Source organism: Oncorhynchus clarkii, chromosome 3 (genome assembly GCF_045791955.1).
Source record: "Oncorhynchus clarkii lewisi isolate Uvic-CL-2024 chromosome 3, UVic_Ocla_1.0, whole genome shotgun sequence".
Taxonomy (NCBI): Eukaryota; Metazoa; Chordata; class Actinopteri; order Salmoniformes; family Salmonidae; genus Oncorhynchus; species Oncorhynchus clarkii.
In genome coordinates, this window is record NC_092149.1 from 32,259,007 (window position 1) to 32,280,744 (window position 21,738).

Below are 21,738 nucleotides of genomic sequence, written 5' to 3' on the forward strand. Positions count from 1 at the left end.
GCTAGGCTACAGATATGTCATAATAAAAAATCCTGCATACAATTGGGTTTTCCAGGACTGACCATAAATGCATTACATTTGTCTGTACGCAACAAAATCAACAAGAGTATTAAAAAACAAATGTATTTCCTTTAAAAATAGCCCTCCCCAACAGAGTCCCCATACTATTACATCATACAGAGCCAAAATAAGTTGCTTCCATGTCCTTTCATTCAACCAATTGAGAAATGCTATGACAAAGACTGTTCTTGATCAGTGGCTTTTATATTGCTTAGTCAGTGAGGCTGGGTGGAGCGGAATCGCTTGTGTCCTCATCATGATGCTTTTCCCAGGGTAATTCCATGTTGTCCTCCCCTGTTACAAGGTGCTTTGTGTCTTCAGTGAGTGGAGACAAGAACTGCATCTGGATCAGTGTTGCTGGGCTTACCCAAGCTGAATTTGAACACAGAGGGGCCGGGGACTAACCCCAACTGCAAAGGCCCCGCTACATTGGTGAGCCCAAATTCATTACAGGTTATATATCATTAAATCTCAATCGTCATTCCCTTCCAACATAAAAGGTGCTCTACCACCCACCAGACATGATTGGAGGCGCTTGAAGGCCAAGAAGTGAAAGTTGTCAGACTACTTTTCGCATAGTACCCCCTTGAGGATACACTCTGACACTACTCATCACAACAATACAGAAAACGGCCTTCCAGTTCTCCGCTTACACAACTGAAGCTATGACTGACAGGCAAAAGTGAGCGTAATAAGCTCCTATCTCTAGGAAAACGGAAAGAAGGTGGCTCAGAATACTCAGTCATAATAAAAATGTGTTTCATGCGTTTCAGAAAGTCAGAACGTGATCAGAAGTGAAGGCAGGGCAGGGCAGGGCAGGGCAGGGCAGGGCCCCCCCCCCCCCCCCCCAAATAACCTGTGTAGCAAACCCCTATCTGTGTTGTCCATGCACACAGCGCACCAATGGGGGATCATACACTAGGCTGGGAGGAGGGGAACCAAGGCAGAGGGTTGTGCGGGGTATGGATAGGGGGGAAAAGGGCGGTGGCGTTGGAAGGAGGAGGTAAGTATTCATGTGGGGGTTTTAAGGGGGCAAGTGCATGCGTGGAGGTGGCTCGGTACACACTCAGTAGGAGAATGTGAGGGGGCATGAGTGTGCTTGTGTTGATCGACGCTGTGGTCGATGTTTGTAGGTAGGACAAGCTATGTACAAAATGTTTTAAAAAAAAGAGGCGCTATGTGTGCGTGCAGTATGCGCGTGCGTGTGTGTGTATGTCAACGTAGTGTACTGGTGTGTACGTCGTCCCCATTGACATAGGTTGGAATGTGTAGCTAGAATGTGTAGAATGATCATATAGCCAAGGTCAAGTGCTAAAAGTGAAGGGAGAAACACTTTTCATTCAGTGTTCTCTGGCCCACGTCTTTTTGCTGCTTTCACACCTACAAAGACAAGATGAAGACCTTGTATTGCTACTGTTACTCTATTGGTTCAGCAAGCTTAGGAGAGGTTGTAGGTGTGAGAATATCTATTATGTAGGTAGGTAGGTAGGGGTGTGTGTGTGTAGACCTGTGTGTGAAGGCTGAGGGAAGACAAATCTCCCCATTCTGAAGTAACATAAACCAATCAGGTAAAGAAAGTGCCTCGTAATTCCTTTCGCAGAGTAAATGCATTCTGACACAAAGATTATCTTCCTGTTTACATAGGTGCCCATTTTCCATTGGTAGGCATCACATTAGGCTGGTTAATAATAATAATGCTGGTTTAGGTGCATGGGGTGTGAGTATATTCAAGTATATTCAATAAACTCAATGCAATGGTCCCTCTAACTTCTACATTGGCCTCTCTCTACTGGCTAATTTTAAGAGGAGACTCCCCAACCTGCACAGATACAGTGAAGGACTAAAGTCTCATGTATCTACGATATAATACACCTGCTCTTTCTATCTCTGCTCTATTTCCACTATTAAGAGCAGAGGGCTAGCCTCACACAGACACTTCATATTAGGTGCAGGGTGGGCGGCGTTGACTACATGCTAATCTCTAAGTGCTAAGTGCTAAAGTACCGTACGTCCCCGTTGCACACCTCTCAAGGCCATAAAAAAATGTAAAACGGCAACATAAGAATGGAGTTCATGATAAAAAAATGTAACGATAATAAGTGTCCTTTTTGTCACCCTTCCCCAGCCCGGGGGTCCCATGACTCCTGTTGTACCAGGGGCTTGGAACAGAACACTGGCATCCGCCGTGCGGATTAGGTAAGAGGCAGCATTGTGGTGGCAGTCAAAAGTCTCGGGGCAGCTCAGCGCCCGTTTTCCTCCCTTCCATATTGCATACATAGGAGTGTGGAAGGTCGCATACAATAATACCCTTTTTTCTCTCTTAAAAAAACAAAAAGAAAGTCAACATAAAAACACACAGTCCTGGTAAAGTAAATACAAATAAACACTTAATAATATCAACAATGATAATAATAATAACCGTTGTGCAGAACGCTGCAGAGCCTGGGTTGATCAGGTGAGGGGTGTATAGTTCTGGTACTGGCATGGGTCAGTCATGAGAGGTGTGTGGAGTGTGTGGGCGGCCACAACCATGGAGGGAGGAGGAGAGGTGGAAGGCTTCCAGTGGGCTCCCAGGCCCCTCACCGAGGGATGGTGAGTCTTAAGGACAGTGGTGGTGGTGTGGGGTGGTGCTCAGGCAAAGTACATGGTCCTCAGCGTGTCGTGGTGAATCTGCACCGCCTTCGCCAGAGCCTGGGGGTCCCGACCGTTACTCTGACCAGAGACATGGCTTCCCTCCCCACTACAGTAAGGACAGAAAGACACAGGATGCAATAAGTACCGAATAAGATCTGGAAATGATATGGTGCTTATCGTCTTCAGTCATTTTAGGTTAAGGCATACAGCTGGATCTACACAACGGATGGCATGGAACTTGAATTCATCTTGACAATTAGACTACATTTGAAGCCTGAAACATCTGACAACAGATTTAAGCGGAATGTCCCTTTAAAACGTTAACTAGACCACCATGCTCACCTGTCGTGCTCCTTGTCCACCAGATGGTAGCGGGCACGGAAGGCCACGAGGCGGGCGTAGTAGGCTGGCGCGGGAATGGAGACGGAGCGGGTACAGCGCACGTAGGTGTGGCACAGCTGGTAGGTGAGGATTTGCAGCTCGTCGGCGGTGAAACGATTGTCGTCCCACAGGACGTAGTAATGCGAGGGCCGACTAGTCCCCTGCAGAGTGGAGAGGCCATTTCAACACTCAAGAGAGGAGGATTACTTGAAAACATGAATAACTAGTATTAGGGCCCTGTGTTTTGCCTGGATTTGAACCTTTTGTTTAAAGCTTTAACTTCAAACTGTCCCCTTTTCATGTCAGGTGGTCCAGCACCATCCTCAGATAATTGTTTAATCTTTGGTGTAATTCTCATTCCTGAATAAGGCTTAAAATACAGAATCAAAATCTGGCTACGTCACATGATTGTGCAAAACACAGGGCCCTAACGATATGTTTTTAAACCTGCTCTTTTAAAGTTTCTCATATGCACTGTTTTAACTTACACAACATAAAACATAACAATGAATGTATCTCGTAAATATATGCATGTTGCTTTGTTGGAGATGTAACTCTCAATGTGATTTCTATGGTTAAATAAATAATAAAATAAAAGTATACAAATTAAATAGCCATGGAGCCACAAAGGAGTGTTAAAAAAGAGCTGCATGTGACTCAAGAGCCAGGAGATTTAGAATGGCTCAGGTTAGACAAACACAGCTGGACAGCAGCGGGAAGCTCCACCCCACTCACCTGTATACCCGCGTGACTGCAAAGGTAGAAGTCAAACTCAAACGGGTGAGTGATGCTGGTGTCCACTGTGGTCCCTGCAGGAATGTTACCACTCTTCCCGATCTACAGAAAAAGACAATAACAGGACCACGATATTTAATTACAAACGCTTATCCTAACATTACAACCGCAGACCACATCAAATAAGCTCACAGGCCGCATTTGGCCTGTGCGCCGATAGTTTGAGACCCCTGTTCTAGAGTGAAACCTATAAAGCATGATACAGTTGCGGTTAGAATAGCTTGGACTGTTGACTCACTCTCTCAGACTTGTCGGCACAGAAGAGGCGTGTGTGGTGGCGCTTCTGGACCACGATGTAGGTGATACCAGGCTGGTAGTCCTTCTCCAGCTTGATGCACGCATCCCTGATGGCCAGAAGCTCGTAGTGGAGTATCTATGCAGAAAAATGTTACATTTACTCGTTATCTGTCCAACTGATATCTTTAGAGGTAGTTGCGTTACTCACCTCTTTCTGTAACTCTTCCCAGTATTTTGCATTATTGTCACGCTATACTATATCAAATCATACTTATTCAGAGATGAACTACATACCATTACTTAACTGCTATAAACTACTAGGCCTATTGGTCAAAGTGAGTGAAAATATAGTGATCTGGCCAATCCAACTGTCACTTATAAATAATGAAAAATGGATCCCCATCTCTATTGACAACCATTTATAACCCCCAACGACAGAGACCAGTAAGTACCTGCGGGAGCTGCCCCTCGGGCACCCCGTCCCTGTAGAAGATGATTCTGGTGGGCTTGAAGCGGGTCGACTTGTAGAACTGGATCAGCAGCTCTCGCACCATGTAAGAAAGGTCTTCGATAATCTCCTGCCTGGGCCTCTGGACCCGGACTGTGGCACAGTACCTGCTGGGGTGGGCGTCCATACTGCCTACCACCTGGAGAGAGAGTGAGAGGGGGAGAGAAAACAAAAAAATAGGAGAGAGAAAAAAAGAGAAATGAGGGGACTAGCCATGCAGAGACTAGGGTATGTATTCAGAAAGCGTCTCAGTGATGATCTATGATCTGGTCCCCCCTGTCCACGTAATCTTATTCACGATTAGCCAAAAGGCAACTGATCCTATATCAGCACTACTACTCAAGACTCTTTGTGAATCCAAAATTCAGAAACCACTCCTAAAAAGCAAGAACTTTAAAAATACAGAGACGAGCTGAAAAATAAAAGATAGACAACCCAAAACATCAATATTTAATTCAGTGTTCTATGATTCACCTCTAGCCAATGATACAACGTGAGCACTAGCATCCTCTAGAGGCACAGGATAGGTGGTGTGGGAAGCTCTGGGTCGTCAGCATCTATAACAGTAACCTCGTAGCCTTACGCCTTGTTATTGTGAGAGAAATGGTCATCCTTCCTGACCACCTCTGTAAGCGCAGACACACACCCACAGAAGCACATACAGACGCATACAGAGGGCTGTGTGACTCAACAGCCTGTCATGATCGCTTGGCAACCACACAGCCAACCACAGCCAGGCCTGGGTTGCGAGGTTCGGGGTGACGTCATTTCTTCCCCGTCTGTGAGTCAGTGCTGAGCCATTCTCTTCCCCTTCTTCTCTTCCTCATACCCCCGCCTTAAAATGTGATGTACTCTTAATACATCATCATTTGTGTTAACATGGTGTAGTGGTAGTATTGGAGAAGCAGCCTTACAGCGGTAATGGAGGGCTTCTTCCCATCTCCAGCAGGGGGGTGTGTTACATCAGCGCCCAGGAAGATGACAGGCTCCTGGAACACTGCTGACCTGTGAGACAGGAAGGGAGAAGGGACAAATTCCGTCAAACTCACAGGAGAGCTCATATACATGAATGCGTTTCCATCCAGAGCACATTAAAGACCAAGTTCGTATCCATTAGGTACCAAACGCAACAAAACAAACTGAAAAAGGAAGGGACTTTGCATGCCATAATGAACCCAACCCAGTGGAGAGAGTTTACCGTTGGTGGGGCACCAGGATATTGTTGATTCCCCCCAGCTTGACGTTGATCTTGAGGCAGAGGTTGGAGAGGGTCTGGGGGGACGTCTTCACCACGTTCTTCACCTGGACACACTGAGTGGCCATTCCTAGGAGAGTGTCTCCCACCCTCTTCACCTCCGCTACACAGGACCAGTAACAGGCAGCAATTAGGTACAGATCCATAACTGCTCAAATGAAGCTATTATACACGAGTACAAAACAGTAAGAACACTTCCCTAATATCGAGTTGGCTGGATGTCTTTTCGGTGGTGGACCATTCTTGATACACATGGGAAAGTAATTGCAATGATGAGATAGATCTTATTTGTTTTATGATCTTGCTGTCATACTGCGTTCAACAGTGTTCGATCTTGCCTAGCCATCTTGTGTCAAGAGGACCACAATGGAAATCAGTCCCAGACTTTATTGTGTGTTATCCTCCATGATTTTACTCATGTGCACGTATGGCTTTTTCAAGTTTTATGTGTGCTTGTTTTTTTGTTTTTTTAAATGGTCGGATTAATAAAAAATATAATTAAACAAATTGTTTAAGTGCTGAACGTGGGAAACCCAGCAGCGTTGCAGTTCTTGACACAAACCGGTACGCCTGGCACCTACTAACCACACCCCATTCAAAGAAACACTTTTGTCTTGCCCATTCACACTGAAAGGCACACATACATAATCCATGTCTCAATTCTCTTAAGGCTTAAAAATCCTTATTTAACCAGTCTCCTCCCCATCATCTACACTGATTTATGAAAAATGTCCTGTAATATTTTCAATTGTTCAATATTCCATTTGTCACGTATGTGTTATGTATTTTAAATGACATGCAATTGTTAGTCATGTAAATTCTGCATTTCTTCAGTTTTATCTGTGAACAAGAATAAATAAACTCAAACTCGGCATGAATAAGGCCAATCTTACCGTAGACTGGGGTCTTTCCAGGCAGGATGACGATGATGAGCTGCAGTCCAGAGTAGGTGTTCTTCAGGTGCCTGAACATGGGCTCCACACTGTCGGCTCCCTGGGCGTATTTACAGAAACACGGCTGGCCCTGGATGGGCATCCCAGCATCCTTGGAGATCTTACGCAGCTGGTCTGTGAAGTTCCTGAGGAGAGTGGTGAACATTTTTTGTTAGGAAAGGAACCTGGTTCACATGGTGGTGCTGTCTGCTGAGTCCAGGACTATGTTTATTAAAGCACCAAAACGGAAGACAATGGACTGAAACAGGGATGTATTATCTGGATTTCTCCAACGGAATACTCATCCAATTGCAAAATGTTTTAGAACATTTCCCATAGTGTGCACTAATGAACACAACCCATACCACAGCAAGTAAATCTTGAAATATAAAACAAATCACACTATTCTAACACACAAAACTACCTAGAAAAGCAAATATTTTATCTTTAGATAAATATTGTTGCACTCTGACAGGAATCTTTAATACGATGCCTGAAGATATCCACTTCCCACACTACCCCGTCTCCCAGAAGGGTACTTACTTGAGCACCTCCTCCCGACACTGTTTCTGGGGGGCGAAGCAGGCGATGGCCCACACCTTGATCTCAATACCGTTGTAGAACTGCTTGCCCCTCATGTCCCACACCCCCTGGTTGGGCGTGGCGATGGCCCGGTTCTGTGAGGTGGAACAGGTGGGAGACCAAAGCTTCAGAACCAGATCAATGTCGGGGCTGTTTGCACTCTGTGAAATCCACACCTACTGTAGTGGGGACTGACTTCTGAAGCCAGAAGCCTGGTTTGTTATAGAGTGGTGAGCAGGAACTCTGTGGACCCTTTGTGTCCGGGAGTATTTTACTCAATCATCGTAGCCGTTGGTGCTCTGTCGAGTTGCTATTTTCTTGGGTTCTCTCGTGTCAATTAACTCGTGGCATTCCTGGATTGCTCATAAAACTAATAAGGTCTGATTTATATCAACAGTAGTCAGTTTATAAAAAGGTTAAGGGTACAAGACTGTGTACATGGCTGTGTTGGCAAAATCACTGCATTTCCCCTCAAGCAAAGCGGGGAGAGGTTACCCGTTGTCACAGTTCCAAGACCTGTCAGTAACGTCCGGCTAAACGTACGCCAATGACGCCGGTGGATCTCAAAACTGAACTTGGATCCGCGGCAAGTAGCAATGTTATTCTTCACCACAGTGGTCTTACGGCAGATCGAACCAGTCATGACTATTTAAGGAGAGCGAATCGCTTTACAAATGCCAAAATCAGCAGTAACTGTCAATAGTAAAAACAAATCTTAAAACGATGTTTGAGTGAACATGAGTCCAGAAAAGTAATGGTGAAGTCCTCCTCACCACTCTATAGCCTACTGGTGAGTAGCTGTGTGGGCTACTCCTGCTGTTACTGTCATATACACTACCATTCAAAAGTTTGGGGTCACTTAGAAATGTCCTTGTTTTTGAATAAAAAGCACATATTTTGGTCCATTAAAATAACATAAAATTGATCAGAAATACAGTGTAGACATTGCTAATCCAAGTTTATTATTTAAAAAAAGGGTAATTGATCATTAGAAAACCCTTTTGCCATTATGTTAGCACCGCTGAAAACTGAAAATCAATAAAACTGGCCTTCTTCAGACTAGTTGAGTATCTGGAGCATCAGCATTTGTGGGTTTGATTACAGGCTCAAAATGGCCAGAAACAAATAACTTGCTGTTTCTCTGTCCAGTGGCTGTGTTCTTTTACCCATCTTAATCTTTTCTTTTTATTGGCCAGTCTGAGATGGCTTTTCTTTGCCACTCTGCCTAGAAGGTCAGCATCCCGGAGTCACCTCTTCACTGTTGACGTTGAGACTGGTGTTTTGCGAGTACTATTTAAGGAAGCTGCCAGTTGAGGACTTGTGAGGCATCCGTTTCTCAAACTAGACACTCTTATGTACTTGTCCTCTTGCTCAGTTGTGCACCGGGGCCTCCCACTCCTCCTTCTATTCTGGTTAGAGTCAGTTTACTCTGTTCTGTGAAGGGAGTACTACACCGTGTTGTACGAGATCTTCAGTTTCTTGGCAATTTCTCGCATGGAATAGCCTTCATTTCACAGAACAAGAATAGACTGACGAGTTTCATAAGAAAGTTATTTGTTTCTGGCCAGTGCTAACATAACTGCAAAAGGGTTTTCTAATGATCAATTAGCCTTTTAAAATAATAAACTTGGATTAGCTAACACAACATGCCATTGGAACACAGGAGTGATTGTTGCTGATAATGGGCCTCTGTATACCTATGTAGATATTCCATTCAATATCAGCCGTTTCCAGCTACAATAGTCATTGACAACATTAACAATGTCTACACTGTATTTCTGATCAATTTGATGTTATTTTAATGGACAATTTTTTTTGCTTTTCTTTTAAAAAACAAGGACATTTCTAAGTGATCCCAAACTTTTGAACGGTAGTGTGTATATATCTGGACAGTAAATTGTGCTAAAAAAAAACTGAGCCCAATGCGAGTAGCAAATGAATTCCTCCTCCATTTACTGTGCTAGAACAAGTACACAGCATTATTTTTTTTGTTGCACTAAAGTACACAGACTTGAAAGGATGCTTAATGTGGCTGTACTATAAGCGTGATGTCTCTTACCCGTCCTCCATACTGTAGGATGGGGGCAGGCAGCACCCTTCCCGTCACCTCCGCCATCTCATCCTTCACCTTGATCCCAAACTCCTGGATGTACGGGTCCAGGTTAAAGTTGGCATTTTTCATCTGTGGACAGACGGGGACAAAATGTGTTATTCATTCTCTCTTGTCACATTCACACTGCACAATGCTGTCAATTCACATCTAATCCGTGGAGAGAATAATAGGAAGTCATTTACTATGTACAGTCTTTTCCCCTCAAGTCTAGTAGTAGTATGTGTTCATCTGTGTTGGATGGTCTGAGGTTAAATTCATTAATGCCAATTCTCATGCTCATAGCTGGTAGTTTCGCATTGCAGCCTCCAGCCACCAGGCGGCGCCACTGACTCACCAGTCGGCTGATCTCCTCCTGTCTGTCAGGTGCAGAGCGAGCCGTGGCTTTGATCATAGTGGACGTCTGATTATCTGTCAGTTTCTTGATACAGCGCTGCCCTGCTACTATGTTACACACCTGCAGGGACACAAAACCAAACACCATTGAGTATATTATATAAGCAGGGATTTCCTTCTCAAGTACAGAAAGCAACTGGATTGAATGTTTCTCACCTCCAGGGGCAGGTAGGTGTGCTTCTGCTCCTGCCCTACCTGGAGGCAGGGCAGGTGGGGATACTTGAGCTGCAGATTGTACTTCTGCTTGAAGTACTGGGCCACCGTACATTCTACTGTCTGTCCGCTCTCAAGCTGCAGGGGAAATCTGGTAGGGAATGCGTGATAAAGGTGTTAAATGACTAACACAGCTACCTGAGAATAGTCACCCCATGCCTCACATTGATGCAAGCGCCTCTAGAAAACCACTGGTGTCTTCACTCAACGCTAGAAAAAATTTGGACAATAAAAAAAAACATATCCATCCTTGTCACAGACCATATCTGTAGTCAGAATCACAAAAGACCAATATCCCAACTGACAATGATGATTTACAGGTCATGATTTTATTGGACTTCTCGCAGACCAATACATCCGTTGTCCGGGGAGCATCAGTAGGGTCAACCGTGTGACGCTACTCACGTCTGGTGGCTGGCGGGGCGTCGCGTGACGTTGCAGACGCGGTACTTCCTCTTCATCTGACCGCAGTGGGTCACCTCCACCTTCAGACCTGGTAACGCCCACCGACAGCAGGGCACAGACACACACAAAGATAAGAGCCAGCAGTAGTGACGGCACAGGGACAGACATTGATGGGGAGAGGGTGGAGGAGAAGGGAAGGACAGAGCTCTCCCCATAGGCAGTGTGCACAGAGGCGCTGCTCCACCAGTGTTTCAGTCGTTCACGCTTTACTCTTTAGCGCCATCGTGTGGCCTTTCAAATGTATTTCTTTAGGAAAACTCATACAAAACGTATAATAGTGCATTCCATCACAATCATAGAAATTGAAAACATTCTGGGGAGACTCCTGGGGTAGAAAATAACATGGGGCATGTTGGAGAGAAGGATGCATTAGGATGAACGTCAAAGAGAAGGTGGAGAAAAGGAAATGGAAGAGTGAGTGATGGGAGAAGGAGTGAGTGAGTGAGTGAGTGATGGGAGAAGGAGTGGTGGAGAAGGAAGGGAGAAGGAGTGGTGGAGAAGGAAGGGAGAAGGAGTGGTGGATAAGGAAGGGAGAAGGAGTGGTGGAGAAGGAAGGAAGAAGGAGTGGTGGAGAAGGAAGGAAGGAGTGGTGGAGAAGGAAGGGAGGAGTGGTGGAGAAGGAAGGGAGGAGTGGTGGAAAAGGAAGGGAGGAGTGGTGGAAAAGGAAGGGAGGAGTGGTGGAAAAGGAAGGAGTGGTGGAGAAGGAAGGAGTGGTGGAGTGGGGAGAGACGTGAGGGGATCGTCTGAGGGGGCATTGGTGAGAGGCAGGCGGCATGGCGTGTGGAAGGTACTCACTCACTGTTCAACGGCCCACCTTTGATCTCCTTGGTGAAGCGGACCCTCTGCGAGTCGGTCAGGGTCTTGGGCTGCTCGTCTATGTTGCGGATGTCCAGGACTTCGCACATGAACTCGATCACCGGCTGGGCTTTGTAGAAGGCCGTGGCAGACACTAGAGGGAGAAAGAGAGCAGTAAGTAATGCATTCAGTCTGAATGGAAGTGAAGTGCAGCGGAGACAGAAGCCCAGTGGTATAGGATTGTGTTATTTCCTAAGCATTGGGTTGTGTTCGCTAGGACACGCAAGGGAAAACATAGAAGAAAATGTTTCAGCGGAAAAATACTTTCTTATTGGACAAATCCACGTAGTTCCTGCCCGTTTCGGTCCGTTTTCTTCCATTTGGTGCCTAATGAACACAACCCCAATACTATAGAATGAAGTCATTTCTAAGCATTGATCTGCGGTGAATTTTTACACCACACAAAACGGATGTTAAATCATAGACCACTGTGAATGTAACTTTAAGAGCAGACCTAACTATAACCTCTTGTGATCAGATTTTCATTCCATCTGGGTAGATGCAACAAGGTCTGTGACATCATACCCTCGAGTAGATCTTTCCTGGTGGGACTCAGCCGACTCACCATCAATATTGAGCATCATTTTCCACATGGCGGGGCGTACAGACTGGTGGAAACCAAACCACACCTCTCTCCCCCCTCCCAGGGGATGGTAGTATCCTTCAGGTGGGGAGAAGAATGATCGTCCCACCGGAGTGTACCTGGATGACAAAAAATGACATTATAGAGAATGACTCATTTGAGTCTCAGCACCGCAGCATGACTCAATGTCCAGTAATTCTGTGTCACCTATAAGGCGTAGCAGACGTAAGTCCAGCAGAATGATTCAACAGCTTGTGTTTGTGATCTAGTCAAGCCTCCAAGTCACTGTCTGATTATTAGATTTTGTTAATGTGACACCTTTACACAAGTTCTCAGCTATCAGGCATCTGTTGTCTCCTCCAGATCTGTAAATATAATAGAATCTAAAACTAAATCGCTGTTCAACAAGTTTGATAGGAATGTCTTGCTATTGTTTTTTTAAAATCCCAAATAACAAAACATTCACACCTCAAGGCAAACATATGCCTTTCAATCAGTTTGAAGACAACATGCACACAGTGTCCTGTGGCGAGTGTGTTTGCGTGTTCTGTCTGTTTGTGCATCATAGATCCTAGCTTTGCAATTAGCTACAAGCTTCTCTGCCCTTGCTTTCAGCCTGCCTGGCCTGCCTGCCTTGCCTGCCTGCCTGTGTGTGTCTGCCTGTCTGCCTGTGTGTGTCTGCCTGTGTGTGTCTGCCTGTCTGTCTGTCTGCCTGCCTGCCTGTCTGCCTGCCTGCCTGTCTGCCTGCCTGTCTGCCTGTCTGTCTGCCTGTCTGTCTGCCTGCCTGTCTGCCTGTCTGTCTGTCTGTCTGTCTGTACACTGCTGGATGTACTTAGTGTACTGTACCTCATTGAGGCTAGGTGGCGCATGGCCACATCCAGGGCTTGGACAGAGTCCAGGGGAACCTGCAGGCGCCCGCTGACCAGTGTCTCCTGGAGCAGACGCCATGACACCGTGGCCAGGAAGCGGATAGACACCTTGAAGATACGATCCTTCCCCTCCCCGGGGATAGTCACCTCAAAGTCCACCTTCAGAGAGAAAGAGGGGGGGATGAGCAAGAGCAGAAAATGGAGAAATGGAGGAGAGTGTAGGTGGAGGGGAGATGGGAGGGGGGGGGTTACAGGATAAAGAAATGGAATGGACAGACGGGAGTAGAAGGGGACTTGCTCAAAATGTATAGTACACACTTTCTCCCCCTTATGCCTACCTTCTCACTTCCGATAGGGAGCGCTAGCACCGTATAGATATTCTTCTTGCCGTCGTACACCGGCTTCCTGTCGCCAAAGAGCTGGGGCTTAAAGTGCTGCACCATATATTCCACCACTTCCCTGCAGGGGGCGACACAGAGTCAAACACACCAGGTTCACCATCATGGCCATCAGAGGTGACAAAACCACAAAAGACGACCATCTGTCAACAAATGTAGTGGTCCAAATTAAACCCAACATCCTATCAGAAATCTCGATTTAGGATGGGTGTTTTTTTGGGGAGCAGGAAAGACCCGATTCGATTGGTTATGGATCAAGCAGGATACAGCTGGTGAGAGGTGATGGTCTCATGGTCGTGGGGGGAATCCCTAGGACAAAGGGAGGTAGGGGAGGTAGCTGTGGGGCCACGGCACCCCTGAATACATGGTGCCGTGGCTTTCGTCTAAGTGTGGGGGTAGAGTGGACGGGGTTGAAAAGGAGAGGTCATGTGGGGTTGACCTTTCGCATGCCTGCATGGACCCTTTGTTTGAGAAGAAAAAAAACTCCTAAGTAAGAACGAAGCAGGAAGCTCCAAGATGTGTTCGGTGTGTGTACTTCATATGGAACATTTTCATCAGGCAAAGTAAAACTTCGGATTTGACTCAGCTTCTGTTAATCAAGTAACAGAAAGAGAGAGAAAGAGAGAGCGAGATGCTATTTTTGTTGTTGTTGGATATACAACAGTTGAGTTACAGTCTAGGAGGTTGTACAACGGCTGAAATCCTCAGTCCAATCAGAGGAAAGAAACGCAGACGGCTCAATTGGCCAACCATTGAAACGCATGTCTGGGGTTTAGAAGGGATTGGCCAATGATGACCACCATACAATGTGGATCTCGAAGACCATTAATCATATCCTGGCTAGATAATGGTGGATACGGGACGAGAGAGTCATAGTCATGGTGCGCCAATGAACTGCGAGTCTCTCTCTGAATCATCTTGAGAAGTTGTTTGACCTCTACAGACTTCTACATAGTGTGGTCCTCCGAGTTCTGGCTATGGCTCAGTTCTACAGTCCATATTCTGTGGTTCTTAAAAACCTTGGGGAAATGTTAGCCATCAAGTGGACCACTGCTTCACCTATAGTAGGGGACACCTGGGTGAAAGGTGTCGAGTTGGGTAACCTCAATCCCCAGGCTATTGCCCACAGGGGACGAGATGTGGTACATGAGACTATGTAGGGCGGTACGTTACTCTACCTGTTGACCCGTCGGGGGCACTTGTCAGGCTTGATGTCCACCTCGTAGTGGAACACGTCCATCTTGGGGATCTCCACCTCAAAGTAGTTGGCCAGCAGCTTGATGGGCTTGCCCACAGTGCCCATGCCCGGCCGGCGGGGTGCCTGGAACACCTGCTGCAGGGGTGGGGGGAAGGGCCCCATGGGCACTGGAGGGGCAGAGGTGTCGGAAGTTTAAGGGCAGAAACGGTAGGGATGTGGGTATGGGAGATGAGGAAATAAATGGAGTAATGAGGAAAGAAAAGTGAGCATGGGCATGTGATGACGGGCAGAGAGAGGGGGGCATGTGAGGACGGGCAGAGAGAGGGGGGCATGTGATGACGGGCAGAGAGAGGGGGGCATGTGAGGACGGGCAGAGAGAGGGGGCATGTGATGACGGGCAGAGAGAGGGGGGCATGTGATGACGGGCAGAGAGAGGGGGGCATGTGATGACGGGCAGAGAGAGGGGGGCATGTGATGACGGGCAGAGAGAGGGGGGCATGTGATGACGGGCAGAGAGAGGGGGGCATGTGATGATGGGCAGAGGCATGTGATGACGGGCAGAGAGAGGGGGGCATGTGATGACGGGCAGAGAGAGGGGGGCATGTGAGGACGGGCAGAGAGAGGGGGGCATGTGATGACGGGCAGAGAGAGGGGGGCATGTGATGATGGGCAGAGAGAGGGGGCATGTGATGATGATGGGCAGAGAGAGGGGGCATGTGATGATGATGGGCAGAGAGAGGGCCATGGGCATGTCATGATGGGCAGAGAGGGGGGCCATGGGCATGTCATGATGGGCAGAGAGGGGGGCATGTAATGATGAGATGATGGGCAGAGAGGGGGGCATGTAATGATGAGATGGGCAGAGAGGGGGGGCATGTAATGATGAGATGATGGGCAGAGAGGGGGGGCATGTAATGATGAGATGATGGGCAGAGGGGGGGGGGGCATGTAATGATGAGATGATGGGCAGAGGGGGGGGGGGGGGGGGGGGCATGTAATGATGAGATGATGGGCAGAGAGGGGGGGGGGGCATGTAATGATGAGATGATGGGCAGAGAGGGGGCATGTCATGATGAGATGATGGGCAGAGAGGGGGGCATGTCATGATGAGATGATGGGCAGAGAGGGGGGCATGGGCATGTAATGATGAGATGATGGGCAGAGAGAGGGGGCATGTAATGATGAGATGATGGGCAGAGAGGGGGGCATGTAATGAGATGATGGGCAGAGAGAGGGGGCATGTAATGATGAGATGATGGGCAGAGAGAGGGGGCATGTAATGATGAGATGATGGGCAGAGAGGGGGCATGTCATGATGAGATGATGGGCAGAGAGGGGGGGGGGCATGTAATGATGAGATGATGGGCAGAGAGGGGGCATGTCATGATGAGATGATGGGCAGAGAGGGGGGCATGTCATGATGAGATGATGGGCAGAGAGGGGGGCATGGGCATGTAATGATGAGATGATGGGCAGAGAGAGGGGGCATGTAATGAGATGATGGGCAGAGAGGGGGGCATGTAATGAGATGATGGGCAGAGAGAGGGGGCATGTAATGATGAGATGATGGGCAGAGAGAGGGGGCATGTAATGATGAGATGATGGGCAGAGAGAGGGGGCATGTAATGATGAGATGATGGGCAGAGAGAGGGGGCATGTAATGATGAGATGATGGGCAGAGAGGGGGGCATGTAATGAGATGATGGGCAGAGAGGGGGGCATGTAATGAGATGATGGGCAGAGAGAGGGGGCATGTAATGATGAGATGATGGGCAGAGAGAGGGGGCATGTAATGATGAGATGATGGGCAGAGAGAGGGGGCATGTAATGATGAGATGATGGGCAGAGAGAAGGGGCATGTAATGATGAGATGATGGGCAGAGAGGGGGGCATGTAATGAGATGATGGGCAGAGAGGGGGGCATGTAATGAGATGATGGGCAGAGAGAGGGTGCATGTAATAATGAGATGATGGGCAGAGAGAGGGGGCATGTAATGATGAGATGATGGGCAGAGAGGGGGCATGTAATGATGAGATGATGGGCAGAGAGGGGGGCATGTAATGATGAGATGATGGGCAGAGAGAGGGGGCATGTAATGATGAGATGATGGGCAGAGAGGGGGGGGCATGTAATGATGAGATGATGGGTAGAGAGGGGGGCAATGGGCATGTAATGATGAGATGATGGGTAGAGAGGGGGGCAATGGGCATGTAATGATGAGATGATGGGCAGAGAGAGGGAGCATGAGCGGGATGACGAGTCAGGAAGAGACAGGAAGATGTAGAGAGGAAGAAAAGAGCAACAGACGGACAGGAAGGAAAAGTTTGAGCAGCAAAATATGGAGATAAAGAATGAAGGAATGGGTGTACATGGGAGAGAGAGAGAGAGAGGGGGGGGTGAGAGGGTGACACGAGACGAGGATATTGATGAGGGATAATAGCGGGAGAGGGGGGAGAAGGAACAAAGCGATTCGGGTGAGAGGGGGGGGGGTGTGAACGAAAGAGGAGGGGAGAGGGGTGGTTGGTGGTTCAATGAGAATTAAGGGTGAGAGAGAAAGAGAATACATTAGGGCGACGCTGGATACACCAAGCCAGACAGACACTGCAAGAAAGATACAGACATTTCCTTAAACACGCAGGCAGGGTCAGAAACTGCTAGCGGAGGAGTAGGCTAGCCTCACAAGGGCTTCTAGTGTGATTTTGTATAAAAAAATGACCTCAGCCTACATGAGATGGAACAATCACAAATGTGCCTTGCTAAAAAAACAATAGCAAGACATTCCTATGCTACTATCGCTAACTAACGGTCACGGGAAGACGACAAAAAGCCTGCATTTGAGATGTTTTCGTTTGACATTAATTCTACTGCTAGCCTCTTTTCAAACATAATTTGAAACTTTGGTACTGAGCAGAGAGTGAATACAATACAAAGTGCATGTGCACTAACTAGTGCATTGCAGTGAGGAAAACAAGTATGTGAAGTTCAACAGGTGTAGGACTTGAGATCGGCCTGGTAAAATGTGAGACTCCTGCCTTCCTCCCTGCCTGAGAGGGGGCCCAGCACAGCCCTGACCAGCCCATGTCTTAACCTCTGCTTCCCCAGAGAACAGCCCTCTCACAATCACAACAAAGACCGCAGCTGCCCTCCTCCTCCATCACACAGACAGGGGGGCTGGGGGGAAAGGGAGAGCCCCCACTACCACACACACAAACACAGGGGTCCCCCCCAACATTCCCAGCCTTACCATGGAGACTCCACAGCAACACTGGCATTGTCATGGAGATCAGGAAACCTGGAGGGATGGTAGGTGGAGGGGTAGTGTGTGTGTGTGGGGGGGGGGGGACCTTGGCCTTTTTCATCCTGAAGCAGCGTTAGTGTTTCCACATTAGGTCCGAGCGGCCTCCTCCCCAGTCATTAACCTCTCTCACATGCGAGGCCTATAGCTGAGCTGAGCGGAGAGCTTGTGGTTTAAAAGGCAAGCATTGGAAATCCTGTAGTCAAGCATAGCAGTCAGTCAAGAATGAATACGCTCAACCGGCCTTGAAAAAGCAGCCAACTACGGACTGGCAATCTGGCATGATAAACCACTTAAGACTAGGTCGATTCTACTGAAGGTGTGTTTGTTACGCCTATGGCATAAGTCTCAACAGTCTTGATACAGAGTAGGCTAAACACACTGACACACACACACGTCACCGGCAGCCCGCCCCACCCCAGTGGAGGCAGATGGTGAGAAGTGGAGCCAGAGATCACACATCCCCAGACAATAGCAGTCTTTCCCTGGCACTGGGGCCCTTTCCACATCAACTGTGTGTGTGTGGTGTGTGTGTGTTTCTCCCTGGAGTCTGATTTAGGCCGGGTTCCTTTATCATTGAAACATGGAATTACACACACTATTCCCACATCCATTTCCTGCTGACATCACTAGAGATGATCCCATGTCTAATAGTTGTCTGGAATGGTGATATAGCTAAGAGTTAACTAGTTGTAGGTTTAGGTTCAGATAAGTATTCAAACACTGTCCTGAGGTACAGGTATAAAACATTCTAGTAGCTTAATTCTAGTCTTGAGGACAGAGTCCGTGTTAAATGGGGCAGTGCAGTCAAACGTGATTTTACTGTGCTTTTTTATATTTCCACACGGAGGTTGGAAAAAAAAAATACAGAAAATTATGATAATGCATTTTAGTGTAAGAGCTGTTTGAAAAGACAGTCTGAAATGTCAGCTTGTTTGGCTGGGTGGGGTTTTTGGACCGCCTGTGACATCAGATGCTATAAGCTAATAGGCCAGAAGCAAAGACAGTTTGTCATTCTCTCTGCCAATAACATCTATTTTTCAGGTTATACATCCTTCCCATTAGGCTCCTCCAATTAGGCCCCACTCCCAGTCAGTCCTAGCTAAATATTTGCTTGAGCAATTACATTTTTCTAAGAAGCTATTTCTGTTCATATTTTACAATTTTAATTGAAATCGATCACAGTAAGGTAGTTAATCGCTAGCCAGAAATGATTTGATATTGAGATTAAAGGGCCAATACAGCCATTTTAAGGAAAATACCACTTCAACTATAATTTTGGAATTCGTTTCATTAGTCCACTGTTGATACAGTCCCAAAATGTTTTGCATGTCAGCCATCAAGTTTTGAAGACATAGAACTTTCAAAACACAGAAAGTGTCACAGTATGCTGTTTTGCATCATTTGATCAACAGTGGACTAATGAAACAAATACCAAAAGATAGATTGAGTGGAATTTTCCTTTAAGTGTTACTGATTAACTGACTAATATTAATGTGTAAATGGTGTCCTATAGGATGTTCAGTAAAATCCTACTAGTCCCAAATCTGGAGGCCAGTCAGTCAATGTAGTTGTGTGAAGATACACAACAAAGAATATGTCGCTTTGGTCAGAGAAGAAGACTTCTGGAGATGGGCGGGTCCAAGGGTCATTAGCTGTTCCCCCCCCCCCCCCTAAAAACAAACAACTTCATATTTAAGTGTCAACAAGCTGTCGAACGATAGGCCGAATCCATTTGAATGACAGTGAATTTTAGCTAACATAACTGTGATCTACACTAACACCTGGGGACCATTGATTATGCACAGATTGGACTTCAGACCAGACTAAAGCGCAGTGTCATAATATCACAGGTCATCATAATATTTAGAGTTGTATGCCTGTCTGCCCACTTGAACTAAGTAACAAAAGTGAAACACCACGTGCTTTTTGATATGCCATAACTAGCCTTTCGTGAAATAACACTGACACTTGACTCCCCCCCCCCCCACCGCTACTAGCACGGACTTTGCTGATGACTACTTTGAGGAAAAATCTACGTACTATGACTAAGATATGTGGATGTCCCACCTAGCTATTTTAAGATTAATACATAAACTGTAAGTCGCTCTGGATAAGAGGGTCTGCTAAATGATTCAACTGTAAATAACTCTAGCATTACCCAATATGAACATTAAATTGGAATGACCTTGATGTAAAAATGTTGGCACCGAGGGTTGCATGGAGGTGTGGTTTCATTTCTATAGCATGTACTAATCTAAATAATAATATTGGGGCGACAGGTAGCCTAGTGGTTATAGCGTTGGACTAGCACCCGAAAGGTTGCAAAATCGAATCCCTGAGCTGACAAGGTAAAAATCAGTCGTTCTGCCCCTGAGCAGTGGGTTGTCATTGTATATAAGAATTTGTTCTTAACTGACCTGCCTAGTTAAATAAATGTAAAAAAAAATATTATAAAAAAATCACATCGTAAGGAGGTAGTCTAATAGCCACTCTTTGCAGTATTCAAATACATAACTAATTGTGGTGTTCACATAGACTTGAGTTAGTTCATTGTGGCTTCATTTTGGTGGGGTGTGAATAAATACCATTTGGATCAGTGCACTTTTCGATCATTCTAAAACTGTATGTAGAACACAGACTGACAAAACAGACAGTCTTGTATTTTGTGTGTGTGAGTGAGAGGGGTGCTGAGTAGTGAAGGCGGGCTTTACCTCGTGTCTCCACGCCAGGGATTCCCACGGCCCCCTGCCCCCGCCCCTGACCCTGGACATTGTCAGTGCACCAAAAGACCGGTCTCTCGCTATGATAAGTCATTTCGTATAGTGCACGAGATATGGTTGAAAAAGACCCACAATCGTTGTGATGGACGGGTTTTTCAGCCAGCCAGCTAGCATTAGAGAATGCTGCACCAGATATGACGCCCGTTTTCAAAAATGTGGGCAATTGCATGATACCATCAGCTGCTATAGCTGAAGATAAGCAACAATTCAACCCTTGACAGAGAAAAGAGAGAGACCTACCAGCGCCAGACGGTCCCGGCTCCATCCCATCCACTTAACCGCGCGGGCACTAGACAGTCCAGGGTTCTATGGTCACAGCGCCGGCCCTTTCAGGCTGGAAGAGTTGCAGACTTCCAGCCCCCTCCTCTCGGCATGTAGTCTTCTCCGTACTCGCTAAACCCCCACCCCTTCCAGTACCCCCAGACACACAGAGTTGTAACGACAAAAGCTGCCTGTCTGATAACACAAGCTGCTGAACGGCTTTTGTGTGAAACCTTGCGTCGGTCTTCTTTCCTCCGGGTTGAACGCTCTTTGCCTGGCCTAAAAATATTGTCCGTGGCGCTATGCTTTCTTATCGGTCTGTTATGCTCCTGCTCACCGTCCAAGCACGATTCTCCAGCGGAACAAAAAAGGACCAGCCCCCCCTCCCCGAATTCTGTAACCTCTTCTTTGACTTTGAAGGATGTTGCATTCTGTAGACGAGTTGTTGTAGTCGCCCTCTACTGGAGGCGGCTGTATGGGTTATCTTGGTGTAGCAGCTGAGCTGTACATGGTTATTGTTATCCGGAATTCTTGGGACGTCCTTACCCTACCAGCGTTTCCCAAGCTTGGTCCTGGGGACCCAAAGGGGTTCACGTTTTGGGATTTGCCCTAGCACTACACCGCAAATTCAAACAATCAAAGCTGGACGATTAGTTAAATCAGCGGTGTAGTGCTAGGGCAAACGCCAAAACGTGCAGCCCTTGGGGTCCCCAGGACCGAGTTTGGGGAACCCCTAAGCATAACCCTTACCTGACCTTAACTATTTTAAATCCCACTTCAGTGGGGAGTAGGGACGTCCCAAGATCCCGGATAGCACTGAGTCCAATTTGAAACCTATCCAGTAAATATTTAAATATTATATTCGAACCCCAGAACACCAATTTACCCGAATAAGGTTCCTGTCAATCCACATGCAGAGAAATCTGT

General features: G+C 46.9%; 1 protein-coding gene across 1 annotated transcript; it reads right to left on the reverse strand.

Moving 5' to 3' along the window:
• Positions 1-107: 107 nt before the first annotated feature.
• On the reverse strand, positions 108-21,174 carry LOC139393364 (argonaute RISC component 1). The gene is made up of 19 exons (XM_071141978.1): positions 20,791-21,174; positions 14,452-14,638; positions 13,214-13,334; positions 12,853-13,034; positions 11,989-12,125; positions 11,383-11,517; positions 10,509-10,596; positions 10,047-10,194; positions 9,832-9,951; positions 9,444-9,566; positions 7,346-7,479; positions 6,764-6,948; positions 5,814-5,973; positions 5,530-5,620; positions 4,560-4,754; positions 4,109-4,243; positions 3,811-3,912; positions 3,037-3,236; positions 108-2,800 (listed from the first exon to the last, which is right to left on the reverse strand). The coding sequence occupies exons 1-19, from the start codon at positions 20,813-20,815 to the stop codon at positions 2,692-2,694; spliced, it is 2,577 nt and encodes an 858-aa protein (XP_070998079.1). The 5' UTR covers positions 20,816-21,174; the 3' UTR covers positions 108-2,691.
• Positions 21,175-21,738: the final 564 nt, after the last annotated feature.

Excerpts from the sequence above, each read along its gene's own strand:
- LOC139393364 (XM_071141978.1), bottom strand. The coding sequence starts at position 20,815 with ATGGAGCCGGGACCGTCTGGCGCTG. Across the intron at positions 10,597-11,382 it reads CTTCACCAAGGAGATCAAAG|GTCTGAAGGTGGAGGTGACC; the intron begins GTGGGCCGTTGA and ends GGGCGTTACCAG. Across the intron at positions 5,621-5,813 it reads ATCCTGGTGCCCCACCAACG|GTCAGCAGTGTTCCAGGAGC; the intron begins GTAAACTCTCTC and ends CCTGTCTCACAG.